Genomic DNA, 14,857 nt, shown 5'->3' with positions numbered 1-14,857 from the left:
CAAAACACAGCAACGTATCTGATCTCCCCTCCACTGCACTACACCACCGCCACCACCACCTGTACCAGGAGGCAGTCTCCATGGTGCTGAGCTTCATCTTACCTTCACTGTTATCAGGACAGTGAGAATTAAAAGAGGCACTCTCCAATTATTTAATCATGCTTGAGATCTAAGACCTTAACGATCCTTAGAAACGTCTTAGAAGAAACATCCCCTCAACCATAAGTCAGCATTAGCAACTATCCAATATGCTGAAGCCAGTCTTGACTGCTCCATGTTCCCCAAACCCAAGAGAATAGACCATTTCCACTATTTGGTCTGAAAAGGCCAGCCAGAAAAAATTCCAACAAAGTTATTTAAGTCTTAGTGGAAACAAATGTAAATGAACTATCCATCTTCCATCTTTTCTCCGAGTCTTTAATTCAGAACCTCCTTTTACTCACAAACCATTCTACAACCATTCTACTTCCTTTCTATCTCCACCATCTGAGAACATCCTGACTTCTCACCGCCATGCTATAGAGAGTGCCTCAAATGTGAGAAGAACCAGAAAAATAGTAGACCCAGATGCTGCCACAGGTATTTTGGACATTGACAGTCAGTACAATTTGGGGCCATCTGTTTATATTCAAGGTAGTTGCAGAGAAGATCTTGGCAGCAATGACTGGATAGAAAAAACTCTTATTGCAAAGTACCCAGTACATCTATATAAATTCTTTCTGAGAATAATAAAAGACTTTAGTTGTAAACAAAGCATCTATACAACCCTAACACACTATTTCTGGATTTCTGTGCTGAACTCTAGCGAGATCCTTAAAAGAACTTAATGTGGGTAGAGAAATTCACTAACAGCACCCTATGTATTTGAGAAACTAATGAATGTCTGGCAATTTGATTTAATTACATTTAATTGGAAAAGGACCACGGACTTTATGGGTTTTTTTAATTGTGAAAAATCTATATATTCCCAATAAGCTTCATAGTACAATAATAAGCTTTAAAAAAAGCTTTAAAACATCAAAAAGGGAAAAAAGCCAGGAACTAGAACAAAATATGTAATGAGATTAACAGCACCTATGCTTGGCTTTAGAGAATTCTTCTATACTCAGCTGATTAAAATATTCTATATTAATGCTGTACATTCTTATCAAAAGGTTTCCAAAAGAAAAAATAAGAATTAGACATTTATGACTGGAGTTAGTTGTAGTAAGGAATTGGATGTGAGTGTTTGACCATTCTTCGTGCCTTCAAAGTTCTGCAGAAAACTCTGTCTTCTTTTTAGTCCATCCAAAATGACTGAATTATTAGATGCCAGACTCTGTGTCCTAAGATATTAAAAATAACAGAATTATTACCTTCCAAAAGGGCCTGCATTTCTAATCAAAGCATTATGCCTTCATTTATTACTTTGAAGCAGCATAACATTTACTAACACTAAGGTGCACTTATCCTATAAGTTAACCTTTAAAAATCTAAGGTGTGCTCCTTTCGTTTTAAAGCACCTCAGTTATTTGACAGCTACTTTCCAAGAAGTTCATATTTTCAGAACATCTTTTCTCAGATCCAATATCAGTTATATTCTAGTCAAAAACAATAAGCTCCCAGGGTGCCTAGCTGGCTCCATGGGAAGAGCCTGCAACTGTTGATCTCAGGACTGTGAGTTCAAGCCTCAGTTGGGTGTAGAGATTACTTAAACAAACTTTTAAAAAGAAGAAAAGAAAAATAATATTGTCCCTGAAAACCTCTTCTATACAACTCAAGTGTAATTTGTTTCTTTTTTGAGAAGTCATATGAAGGAGAAAAGCCAACTATAATATTTTTCACATTGACAATGTTCTTTTCCAAGGAGCTAGCTATAGGTTAGGTTAGTCCTTTATCTAAACACATCTGCTTTGCTTCAGCCAAATCAAATTACTTGTTTAGGCATTTTGCTTTTTTTTTTTTTTTTTTTTTATTTATGATAGTCACAGAGAGAGAGGCAGAGACACAGGCAGAGGGAGAAGCAGGCTCCATGCACCGGGAGCCCGATGTGGGATTCGATCCCGGGTCTCCAGGATCGCGCCCTGGGCCAAAGGCAGGTGCCAAACCGCTGCGCCACCCAGGGATCCCGGGGCATTTTGCTTTTGACATTCCCCATTTCCCACCTATTCTCTCTATTACATGCTCATTACATTGATATGCCTCAAAAATGTGTCCTCCAATTGAAGTGTTCCCTTAAACATCTCATCACTCTAATTCCACATCTCTTTGGCAGTTATGAAGAGTTTCTGCTTTGTCTTTTTTTTTCTTTAAGGAAACCCTACCCCCAATGTGGGGCTCCAACTCACAACCCCAAGATCAACAGTCATGTGCCCTATCAACTGAGCCAGCCAAATCCCCCTCTGCTTTGTACTTGAGTTCAATTTGTCTGTTTGTTGGTCTACTTAAGACCAACTTGTCTGTTTTATTGTTTGTTCTTGGTCTACTTAAGTAAAGTGTAAGCTTCCTGTAGGTAGCAGCAGCATCTTACTCATCTCTATTCCTGTAATTCTTGTAACAGTTAGGGCATATAGTTTACGTTCAAATGCTATCTTCCCTCCCTTTTCTTCTACATATCTTTAATGCTTATACTTACAAGTCTTTCAAGAGAACTATATTATAAACAATTTTTAAGAAATTAAAGTTCTCAAGATTTCACAAATTTAAATTCTCAGCTGCATGTCAAGGAGTAATTTCCCTTAACTGTTTTAGGTTTGATTTTTTGTTGTTGTTCTGCTTTTGCCAGAGAGAGAGAGGGAACTCATGGCTTGTTGGCTAACACTACCATTGCTTAATTTGTGGACATTATGTTTTGATACTTTATTTTTTTTCTAAACCCAGATTTTATTTGACGAGAAAGAGTGCACAAGCAGGGGGGAACGGCAGGCAGAGGGAGAGGAAGAAGCAGGCTCCCCATTGGGCAGGAAGCCCTATGTGGGGCTTGATCCCAGGACCCTGAGATCATGACCTGTGCTGAAGGCAGACGCTCAACGACTAAGCCATTTAGGCGCCCCATTTTTTGATACTTTAAAGACTTGATATGAATTAAACAATTGCTTCAAGCAGAAAAGATCTGTTGTCTAAAAAAGTGAAGATTATGTTTTAAAAATGCAGACCCCGGGCAGCCCTGGTGGCGCAGCCGTTTAGCGCCACCTGCAGCCCGGGGTGTGATCCTGGAGACCCAGGATGGAGTGCCCTGTTGGGCTCCCTGCATGGAGCCTGCTTCTCCCTCTGCCTGTGTCTCTGCCTCTCTGTCTCTCTCTGTGTGACTATCATGAATAAATAAATAAAATCTTTAGAAAAAATAAATAAATAATAAATAATTCTATTTATAAACACACAGATGTCTGAAAGAACATAAGCCAAACTATTAAAAACGTGTAGGTCACTTCAACAGAAAGGCAATGGCAAAAGTTGGGGAATGGAGACCTCAAATTTTACTATTTATTTATTTAACGATTTTATTTATTCATGAGAGACAGAGAGGCAGAGACAGAGGCAGAGGGAGAAGCAGGCTCCATGCAGGGAGCCCAAGCAGGACTCGATCCCTGGACTCCGGGATCATGACCTGAGCTGAAGGCAGATGCTCAACTGCTGAGCCACCCAGGCATCCCTATTTATTTATTTTTAAAGATTAATTAATTTATTTTTTTAGTTTTATTTTATTTTTAAAAGATTTTATTTATTCATGACAGACACACACACACACACACACACACACACACAGAGGCAGAGACACAGGCAGAGGGAGAAGCAGGTTCCATGCAGGGAGCCCGACGTGGGACTCGATCCTGCGACTCCAGGATCAGGCCCTTAGCTGAAGGCGGCACTAAACTGCTGAGCCACCCGGGCTGCCCTATTTATTTATTTTAGAGAGAGAAAGCACATGCGCTAGCTGAGGGAAGAGCAGAGGGAGAAGAAGAATCTCAAGCAGATTCCCCACTGAGCGTGGAGCCCAACACAGGGCTTGATCCCATGACCCTGAGATCATGACGTGAGCCAAAATCAAAGAGTTGGACACTCAACTGACTGAGCCATCCACGTGTCTCCATTTTTACTTTTTTATATTTCCTTTTTTAAAAAATATTTTATTTATTTGAGAGAGCACACAAGCGGGGTGTGGGGTGGCAAAGGGAGAGGGAGAAGCAGATTCCCTGCTGAGCTGGGAGCCTGACATGGGACTCAATTCAGGAACCCTGAGACCATGGCCTTGAGCTGAAGACAGATGTTTTACTGACTTCACGTAGGCACCCCTATCTTTTACATTTCTGTATTACTTTACTTCAAAATGAAGCACACAAGTTTATGTAATAAAAAGCTAGTAAAGATATATGCCAAATTTTAAGATGAGCTTTTTAAAAAAGATTTTATTTATTTATTCATGAAAGACACAGAGAGCCAGAGCCAGAGGCAGGGGGAGAAGCAGGCTCCCTAAAGAGAGCATGATACAGGACTCACTCCTAGGACCCCAAGGATCATGACCTGAGCAAAAGGCAGATGCTCAACCACCAACCCACCCAGGTGCCCCTAAGATGAACTTTTTGAAAACTAAGAATATGAGGAGAATGTTCACAATGTAATATCATTTGAAAAAAGCACCATGCAAAATAAGAACTACAGTATAGGTAAAACATTTAAACAAAATAAATAGATCAATATATTCAGACTCAAGTGTTATAAATATACCACATATAAAAGTGTTATAAAGATAAAAATATAAAAGGATTTTTAAAAAATATCTAAACAGTAGAGTAATTATAGGTGTTCAGTACTGGGGTGCTTGGGTGGCTCAGTTAGTTAAGCATCCAGCTCTTGACTCTGGCTCAGACATGATCTCAGACTCCTGGGATCAAGCGCCATGTCAGGCTCCAAACTCGGCCGGGAGTCTGCGTGAGGATTTCTCTTCCTCTCCCTCTGCCCCTGCCCCTGTCCACTGGCGTGCTCTCTCTCAAATCTTTTTTAAAAACCACTTTTCGGGACTTCTCAAACATTCTCTTATGATTATACTACTTTCATAATCTAAACAATGTTATTTAAACAAATTAGCATGGATAATATTGGTGGAAAGTAGCTGCATCTCTTTCTCGACCTGTGTAGAACTAAAAATATACATGAAAACTTCCAACCTTCAGTTCAGAAAGCGCTTCATTTACAGCAGCTCATTCCTGTTTTTTAGAAATAATTCAAGATTTAGGGCAGCCCGGGTGGCTCAGCGGTTTACCGCTGCCTTCAGCCCAGGGCGTGATCCTGGAGTCCCGGGATCGAGTCCCACATCGGGCTCCCTGCATGGAGCCTGCTTCTCCCTCTGCCTGTGTCTCTGCCTCTCTCTGTGTGTCTCATGAATAAATAAATAAAATCTTAAAAATAATAATTCAAGATTTAGAAGTAGTAAATTTTGGTTAACATAAATAATGAACTCTATCCTATTATATAAGATATTTCATTGTAATTGTATACAATTTATTCAGTAAAGGCTGGTATGTCACTATAAAAAGTTTATTCAGGAGTCTCCCACTAGATAATTCAATACATCCTTGATTTTAATAACTCCTGAGGAACACTGGTCCATCAAACACTTGTCCACATACTTACCGTGGAGAATCTATGCCACTGTCTCCTGCCATGCTATGATTTTCTGCTCCTTCCAAATGGCTGTGTTCACTTTGGATATCCTGAGCCAACACTGGCATATGGGAAGTGGTGAAAACTACCTTTTCTGTGAACTGCCTTCTCATTCCCTGACTCTGAGCGCTCGGACTCCAGCTAGTCGGTTTCTTTGCAGTGTCACCAATAGAGTCTTGTAGGGTTTCAGTCTCTGAATTGGCTTTCTTTGTGCTATAGTAATCAAATGTACTTCCCTCAGTTTGGCCAGAGGTCACGAAGCTAGGTTCTTCCTCATAGTTAAAACTGGACTGAGTCCCCGAACTGAGGCCACTGCTTCCAGCCAAGAGATTAGGTGTTTGGCTTTCACCTGGGTTAGTGAAAAACCCAGAGGGTCTGTAACACTCATTTCCTTTCAGCACCTGCAGCTCAGACCTGTGTATTTTGCTGTTGTACTCAGTCACAGATCTTTTGGTCACTTTTTGTTTTCCCAAATGATTCCACTTGCTTCTCCCCGTAAAGGAATACTGAATGTGGCCAGGCAGCATTTGACATAAGTCCTCATTCCCAGAAAAGTCTTCCTCATCTAGATACAATGAACTACAGGCACCATCATCATCTTCCAATTCATTCTGATACAAGGCCTGATTATCATCAGAAAGCCCTTCGTTTTCTAGACTTATAGTCTCTGCTTCCTGGACAAGTGCCTTTCTCACTGATATGTCTTCTAAGTCTCCGTCTTGTCTCTCAGGTTGTCTCAAATAGTTCGTACCAACTGGGTAATCCAAAAGACCAAGATTTTGGAACTGGTGTATTGTTTTTTCAACTAGTCTACAAGCAGAGGATGCATGGCCTACAGAGGGGGAGCCTTGTGGTAACAGGACATGCTGTGTTTCTTTTGCCTCCCCTAAGGCGTCAAAGTGAGAATAACTTTTCCTCAAGACCTCAGGGATTACCTCGTTTTTTCCACCACATACATCATATCTCAACATGCTTTTCCTAAAGGAACATTTACTGCCATCTTGCAAAACACTACACTGACAGTAATTTAAGAGGGGATCTCTTAAGTCATCACTGGTAGGTTTGACAGTAGAGTCACTCATATAAATGGATTCTGCCACCGGTTTATCTTTACATGGCTCAGCATGTGGTTGTTTGGCTTCACTCTCAAAGATTCTTAAGGAATCCGGAGACCCTGACCTTTGGAAAGGCTTTCCCTTTGGTCTAGTCTGACCGGCTTTTAGGTCACTGGTCTTCCGGATGTTGTGCCCTTTGGTTATTGGGGTCCCTCGGTGAGGCAAACCCTGGAAAGGATTACTAATTCGCTTCTTGTAAATCAAGTGGGAACCCAGCACTGATAGATTCTCAAGTGGTTTCTCAACTACTGCTTCATTTGGGCTCTTAATCCTGGGGGTGGGCTGTGTGGCAGGGAGCTTGGGATGCTTCTGCAGTCTGAGGCTTCCGGGCTGAGGCTCACTTCCCGGACTCCTGACTTTGTGTCTCTCCCTCTGAGAATGGCCTCGCCGCCTCCGAGACTTTGCAGACTGGCCCCGCCTTTTCCTAACTCCCTCTTTTGAAGTATATTTATGCTTAATCGTCAGCATATCAGTGGAAGTGCCCTGGCTATTACATTGTTTCTGTTCTTCGTATTTTTGCATTAAGACTGTATGTTTGATTAAGTTGTCAACGGTCAGAATGGGATTAATTCGTTTGATAATCTCATGTTCAATGTCTCGAGGGATATTGTCCAAGTTATCTTCATCTCGAACAGGCCATTCTTCTGGTGGGAACTGGGCAGAGAAAGTGCTGTGCTCTGTTCTGGACTTCTCCTTCCTGGATATACTACGCCACAAGAGGCTAAAGCCAAACTTCTTGCCTTTTTCTCTGTCTTTTGCGTATGGTAATGGTTTGGCGCTTTCACAGATGTGATGCTCAGACACTGAAACTGCTCGATTCTGAACCAAAGATTTGGATTCCTGAAGATCTTTCTGGCTTTTCCTAGCCACTTCTGCAGCAGCGGGTGTCTCTACATTCGGAGGGCACGGATCAGGGAAACACCGGCAAGACTGGCAATGGGAAATGTGGGCAGCGTTTTCAGCTAACTCCGTACAGCTCGCCATGCTCACCAGATATGTAATGCGAGTTGGCATTGGGTGACTTTCATCTGATTGGTCTCTCTTACTGTCTTGGGGGGTTGCATTTGTGATGAAGTAAGTCTGAGGAGTGACTATGAAGTATCCCTCTCCAGTGTGATAAATTTTCCTTTCTTTAATCAGAGTTCCCAGGGTGGTATACAGAACATCTTGAGATGGGATTGCAATGCCTAAAACAAACAAGCATTTTATTGTACCGATAGATTTTGTTTTTTTTAATTTTTTTTGTTTTTTTTTTTTTAGATTTTGAATTAAAAAAAAAAACACTTTGATGAGTGAAATCAGTAACTCAGAAATGACCACACATTTGCTTGATGAAACCAGAGCTAACTGTAACCCAATTAATATATGTAAGTAAAATGCCAAAGAAGCATCAATAATAGTCACAATTTAATTGAGTATTGGTCTACACAAATAGATAGTAGTAAATTGATAGTTAAGTAGAGAAAAAAATCTGAGTTCACTTGAATACAAACAAGTTCTACAACCCTATTATGAATTTAAATTTTGATTTCTTGGAAGCAAACATGGGAATTTTTGAAAACTGCAGCCTCATTGCTTAAATCTCAGTAAGAATCTAAAGAGAAAATGGAAACCAGTCTGTGCCAGGTTGAAGGCAAACTACCTAATATCTGTATTATGATAGTTTCTCAAAGTAGGAAGGTAACGATTTTAAAAGAAATTCCCTTTTCTAACTAGCAGGGTTCAAAATTGTATTTATACTGTGAAACATGTTTGTATAACACTGGAAGAAAATACATCAATATATTAACATTGATTTTCTTTGGGTGGTGGTACTGTAAGTGGTTACTTTTCTATATTTTCTTGATTTTTCTACAATAAGCATATTCATTTTATAATGGGAAAAATTAAAAATACTATTATACATCCATGCATTGGGATATCATGCAGGTGTGAAAAGAATGAAATAAATCGATATATAATAATATAGAAAGGGTCGCCTGGGTGGCTCAGTGGTTGAGCATCTGCCTTTGGCTTGGGTTGTGACCTCAGTCCTAGGATAGAGTTTTATATCGGGCTTCCCGCAGGGAAACCCTCTGCCTATGTCTCTGCCTCTCTGTATCTCTCATGAATAAATAAAATCTGGGCAGCCCGAGTGGCCAGGGGTTTAGCACCGGTTTCAGCCCAGGGTGTGGACCTGGAGACCCAGGATCGAGTCCCACGTGGGGCTCCCTGCATGGAGCCTGCTTCTCCCTCTGCCTATGTCTCTGCCTCTCTGTGTGTGTCTCTCATGAATAAATAAAATCTTTACTAACTAACTAACTAAATAAATAAAATCTTTAAAAAAAATACAGGAAGATCTCCAAAACTTTTTAAAAAAGATTTATTTGAGAGAGCGTGTAACCATGGGGGGTAGGGCAGGGCAGGAGAGAGAGAATCTCAAGCAGACTACTCACTGAATTTGGAGCGTGCTGTACGGCTCCACTCAGGGCTCAGTTTTACGACCCTGAGATCATGATCTGAGCCAAAATCAAGAGTAAGGAATTCAACTGACTGAGGCACCCAGGCACCCCTCCAAAATATTTTTTTAACTTAGGCAAGGCGCAGACCGACTGTAAAGAATGATCCGGGGCAGCCCCGGTGGCCCAGTGGTTTAGCGTCTGCCTTCGGCCCAGGGTGTGATCCTGGAGACCCGGGATCAGGTCCCAAGTCAGGCTCCCTGCATGGAGCCTGCTTCTCCCTCTGCCTGTGTGTCTGCCCCACCCCCCCCGTGTGTCTCTCATGAGTAAATAAAATCTTTTTAAAAAAGAATGATTCAATTTATATTATTAAAAGAATACATATACTCAAATGCAATTTATGAACATATACACAGTAAATGATAAACAATAGGAGCTGTCGGGGATCCCTGGGTGGCTCATCGGTTTAGCGCCACCTTCAGCCCAGGGTGTGATCCTGGAGACCCAGGATCGAGTCTCGCGTCGGGCTCCCCGCATGGAGCCTGCTTCTTCCTCTGCCTGTGTCTCTGCCTCTCTCTCTGTGTGTGTGTCTCTCATGAATAAATAAAATCTTAAAAAAAAAAAAAAAAAGGCGCTATCACTTCTGGGAAGTGGCAATGGAAGAAAGGGATGGAGGTGGGGGAGAAGATAAACTTTTCCTTTTTTTTTGCTTTGTACTCCTTTCTACAGTACAATTTGTTTATTGCCATAAGAACTGGTTTCTAAAAAGCTCATCTGGAAAGTAAAAGAAAAATGCCCTTCTTGGGCAGCCCGGGTGGCTCAGTGGTTTAGCAAAAACGCCTGCCTTCAGCCCAGGGCGTGATCCTGGAGTCCCAGGATCGAGTCCCATGTCAGGCTCCCTGCATGGAGCCTGCTTCTCCCTCTGCCTGGGTCTCTGCCTCTCTCTCTCTCTCTCTCTCTCTGTGTGTGTGTGTGTGTGTGTGTGTCATGAATGAATAAATAAAATCTTAAAAAAAAATGCCCTTCTCAAATTGTTGATGTAGGCCTTTTCCTAGCAGGGCTCTAATACAAGGTTCGACAACAGAAGAAAAAAGTGGTTATTGCCCAGTTTATTTACATATTTAAGATGATTTATAAAGTGAAAGCAAACACATGCAATGAACTAATAAAACTTGTCACGCTACCTGGGTAGTGTTTCATCAAGTGCTCCAATAACGATTCCTGTGTCACCACAATCTGAGCAGCATTCATATCAGATACAGCACAGCAAAGAACTTCAGCCAAAGGTATAAACTGAGACTGAGCTATTGGATTCATTTGCACTGGAAAGACATCACCTAATCGGAGGTTAAAAAAAAAGGAAAGATGATACATTTGTAGTAGAAACTCTTTGGAATTAGTGAATCAAGAATAAAAACTGAATAGCACATGGAATTGCTTTTTTTTTCATCAGTTTTTCCTCAGAATCTGATAACATGACATGAACAATGACAGAAAGCATAGAAGAAAAAGGTTTACATTCGGGTCCCTACTTTCTAAGATGTTTATAGAATTTGTCACTACTTTACATGCAAGAGATAGTAAGTTTCCAGATGAAAGGCACACAGCACTATTGGACTTCAGGTTGGACAATGCTTATATGGTAATTCACATTTTCTTTTTTTTTTTAATTTTTTATTTATTTATGATAGGCACACAGTGAGAGAGAGAGAGGCAGAGACACAGGCAGAGGGAGAAGCAGGCTCCATGCCCGGGAGCACGACGTGGGATTTGATCCCGGGTCTCCAGGATCGCGCCCTGGGCCAAAGGCAGGCGCTAAACCGCTGCGCCACCCAGGGATCCCCGGTAATTCACATTTTCAAGGCATTTTTTTTCATATGAGCTATCCAAAGCAGCCAGGGATGGAATTCTTCTTAAAATATAGAAAGCCAAAGAAAGCTCAAGTAATTTTCCCAAGGTCAGAAAGTAGGGAGACAGAAATAGGTCTTCTGACTCCTAACCCAGTATTTCCATCATTCCACATTTTCCTGATTGGAATGATTAGGAAGATTTGAAGAAAGGGCAGTAATGTTTTCCATAAGCATTAAGGCATGGAGCAAAACCATGGAAGGAGGAAATCACAAGGTATATAAAAGCATGATTAGAGTTACTGTTTGGATAGAGTTTATATGTTCTATCAGACCAAAATGGAAGACAGACTGGAAGTATAAGCTAACTGTATTGTCTTTGCTTCTTGCCATCATCTTAAATAAGTGTTCTTAACCTGCTACTACTCATGTTAGGAGTTTTAGATCCTGCTGAACAGCCAAGAGAACCATTCAATTACTTGGAAATGAAAGACTAGGGGGCAGCCCAGGTGGCTCAGTGGTTTGGCCCTGCCTTCACCCCAGGGCGTGATCCTGGAGACCCGGGATCAAGTCTCGCATTGGGCTCCCTGCATGGAGCCTGCTTCTCCCTCTGCCTGTATCTCTGCCCCTCTCTCTCTCTCTGGTCTCTCATGAATAAATAAATAAAATATTTAAAAAGAAAGAAAAAAAGACTAAGGCTCAGGAAAAGGATCTGGGAATCAACTAATACAGAGGAGATGCGAAGTTAAGGAGTGGCATAAATTCTTCAGTAGAAGAAATAGGAAGAGAGCCAAGAAACACTGGACTATGGGGCTATCTACAGTCAAGAGATAGTGGAAAATAAGGACCCACAAAAGAGAGAAGGTCCAATAATGGGGGGAGAGAAGTAAGAGTATGAGAAAAAAAGGCTCCAAAAATGTTTGAAAGGGATCAAAAAGGTTGAGGGAGGAGGGAAAAAGGCCATTGTATTTCTTGATGAGAAGGTGACCATTGGTGTCAAGAAAACTGTTTTCATAGAAAAGAACACAAACTAAATGTCAGGTTGAAAGAAGGGAGTTGGTGAGAAAAAAAAAGTAAAGTTAATGGATCCCCTTGTTCTAGAGCAGGGCTTCTTAACTTTGGCACTTTTGACATTTGGGACCAGATATAAGGTGACCAAGCATCTCAGTACGGCCAGGACTGAGTGGTTTCCTGAGGCATAGGATTTTCAGCGTGATGACCAAGAAAGCCAAAGGCAATCCAAGATGACCTGCCTAGTCAGATCATTCTTCATTGTGTGGGGCTGTCCTGTGCATTTTATCATGTTTATTAGTGTCCTCGGTCTCTACCCACTTCTAGACGCCAGTAGCATCTCCACCAGTCGCAACAACCAAACATGTTTCCAGACATCGCCAAATGTCCCCAGAAGGGTGGGGGGGTAGGGTCAAAACTGCCCAAATTATAAACCACTGTTCTATACAGTTTGTCAGAAAAATCTGATTCTGAAACAGGAGAAATAGAACACAAACCAGGAGTAGGATCAAGTGAATGTGAATGTGTGTGTGTGTTGTGATTTTCTTAAAAGATCTCTGCACATTTGGATGCAAAAAGGAAGGGCTTAGTGGAAACAATGCACATGATTCTGTGAAAGAGAAGACCAGTAAGGCACCAAGATCCCAGAAGAGGGGACTAGGAATGCCCAAAAGGTGCCAGTAGAAGTGCCTTAGAAATAAGGAAGATATTACTGCATCCGGACCTGAGAAAAGAATAGAGAGTGGTAGAAGGCCAAAAACATACTGAAGCATAGAAGGAAACAAATTCTAGCACAGCAAGGTCATCTGACCTCTGCAAAGTTAAGACAGGGAGAGAGGGGATAGGAATGGGAGGAGAAAAAAACAGGAATGAGGAGCTGAAGAGTGGAAAGGGGGTTTGAGGAGCTGTTCTTTGAGTATACTAGCAGATTATGAAGGAACCCTGAGCCTCAAGATGATTTAAGTATGGTTTCCGGCAGGTGAAGTGGCAATCTGGAATAGAAGAGAGTGAGAGCCAGGGAAGCCATTGATGCTTCTGACATTTTAATGTGCACATGAGAATCACCAGGGGCTTGTGCTAATGCACAGATTCTGATTCAGAAGGCCCGAAGCAGAGCCCATGATTCTGCATTTCTAACAACTTCCCAGGTGAGGTCTGCTTGGGAATGGTAGAGGGTTCGTGTGTTGATGATGGCAGTGCTAAAGTAGCTAACCATTCAACAAATAAACATGGTCCTGGGGCTGCCTGGAGAGTCAAGAGGAAGCCAAAGAATGGAGAAAACTTGGTTACACCCTGCAGTTGCCTCTCCCAATGATAGTGGAGAAGCCAATACTTTTACTGGTTGTTGAGGGAGAAGGCAGGTGGTGAGCATTGGCAAGGAGTGAAGGGCTGTAGCCAGAGCTGGTGAGTGGCCCATAGTATTTATTTTATCTGCATGAAGATAGAAGACTTCCATAAGGACACTGATAAGCAGTTTGCCATTATACATAACATTGGGCTGTTTCACTGTGTACTTAAGCTTCTCTATCAGGCAGGCTGGGGCATCTCTGAACACAGAAGGTCATAACACAGAGCAGAACTGCTGTCGCAACCTAGGTTAGGATCTCCTCTTGAGTGCTTGTGGCTATTCCCCTAGATGGATACCAGGATACCTATAGCATTCTGAAAAGCTAGGATGACTGGCTAGTCAATTAACATTTCATTTTTTTTTTTTTTTTTTTTTTTTTTTTTTTTTAATTTTTATTTATTTATTTATGATAGTCACACAGAGAGAGAGAGAGAGAGGCAGAGACATAGGCAGAGGAAGAAGCAGGCTCCATGCACCGGGAGCCTGATGTGGGATTCGATCCCGGGTCTCCAGGATCGCGCCCTGGGCCAAAGGCAGGCGCCAAACCGCTGCGCCACCCAGGGATCCCTCAATTAACATTTCAAAGGGCAGTGATAAGAGATGGTACTATGAAACTTACTGTCCAAGTGGGACATTAGATGACCCGAACCTCAAAATCCTTCTAGAAAGTCTTATCTCTAAGCTAAGGATAAGCCTCCGCCTCTCCTCATTCCCTCTTTGCCTTTTTTCCCTCGGCATCCGGGATTTACTTTCTTCTCTTTCATCTCTCTCCTCAACCAGAAAAGAATATAGGATTAAAGTACAATCCCAAATAGTTCCATGCTTCTTTCACGTAACTCCATGTGCTTAGTTTGAAATAAGTGACCTTAAACTTTCATAGATCTTTCTTCATCCTCCCCCAAAACGGGCTAAGTCGTTTTTTTTTTTTTTTCTTGTATATGATTTTAAATTGATTTCGCCATTATCACTACCTGCATGCAGATGAGAAGTCCTTAATTCAGAAAGGGGGGAGAAAGGCCTCTCCTAGAAAGATAAGGGCTAGAGGCCTGGCAAGGATAGGACAAAACAAAACCTAAGAAGTGTGGCTCAACCCCACAACCCACATTCAAGCCTCACCCCAGCCCAACCCTAAATCCAGTCATTTTGAATTTTGAAATGGGGGAAGGAGGAAGCATTAAAAGTAAAGAGACAGTGGCTGGTGTCCGCGTCCCATGCCCTTGCCGCGCCCCCTGCCGGTAGCCGTCCATTTTTCGGCGAATGAAACAAGGAAGCTGAACCAAACGTGGGGGTGCAGCACCCGGGTCTCCACTGTGCCTTTGGGCTAGACCTAAGCCGCCCATTTTTTAGCTCAACCCTTTAGCTTTCTTTTCTTTTCTTTGGAAAAAATAGTCAAAATGGGTTTTACATGGGGCTGGTGGGAAGAACTGCATGGGATGTTCCTATACATTTCTTTGCAAT

General features: G+C 41.9%; 1 protein-coding gene across 3 annotated transcripts in view; it reads right to left on the bottom strand.

The window, feature by feature from the left end:
- Positions 1 to 926: 926 nt before the first annotated feature.
- The window catches only part of STOX1 (storkhead box 1), a 51,386-nt gene continuing 37,455 nt past the window's right edge, over positions 927 to 14,857 (bottom strand). Inside the window, exons 2-4 of one of the 3 annotated variants that reach the window (XM_077894776.1) lie at positions 10,378 to 10,530; positions 5,611 to 7,942; positions 927 to 1,325 (exon numbers count right to left, since the gene is read on the bottom strand). In XM_077894776.1, the coding sequence (XP_077750902.1) occupies positions 1,178 to 1,325; positions 5,611 to 7,942; positions 10,378 to 10,530 (2,633 nt within the window). In that variant the 3' untranslated portion in view covers positions 927 to 1,177. The remainder of the gene's footprint in view (positions 1,326 to 5,610; positions 7,943 to 10,377; positions 10,531 to 14,857) is intronic. The other 2 variants (XM_077894777.1, XM_077894778.1) reach the window with 2 other exon arrangements.

This window comes from Canis aureus, chromosome 4 (genome assembly GCF_053574225.1).
Source record: "Canis aureus isolate CA01 chromosome 4, VMU_Caureus_v.1.0, whole genome shotgun sequence".
NCBI lineage: Eukaryota > Metazoa > Chordata > Mammalia > Carnivora > Canidae > Canis > Canis aureus.
Note: the sequence above shows the minus strand (reverse complement) of the source record. Positions and strands in the feature narration are given on the sequence as shown.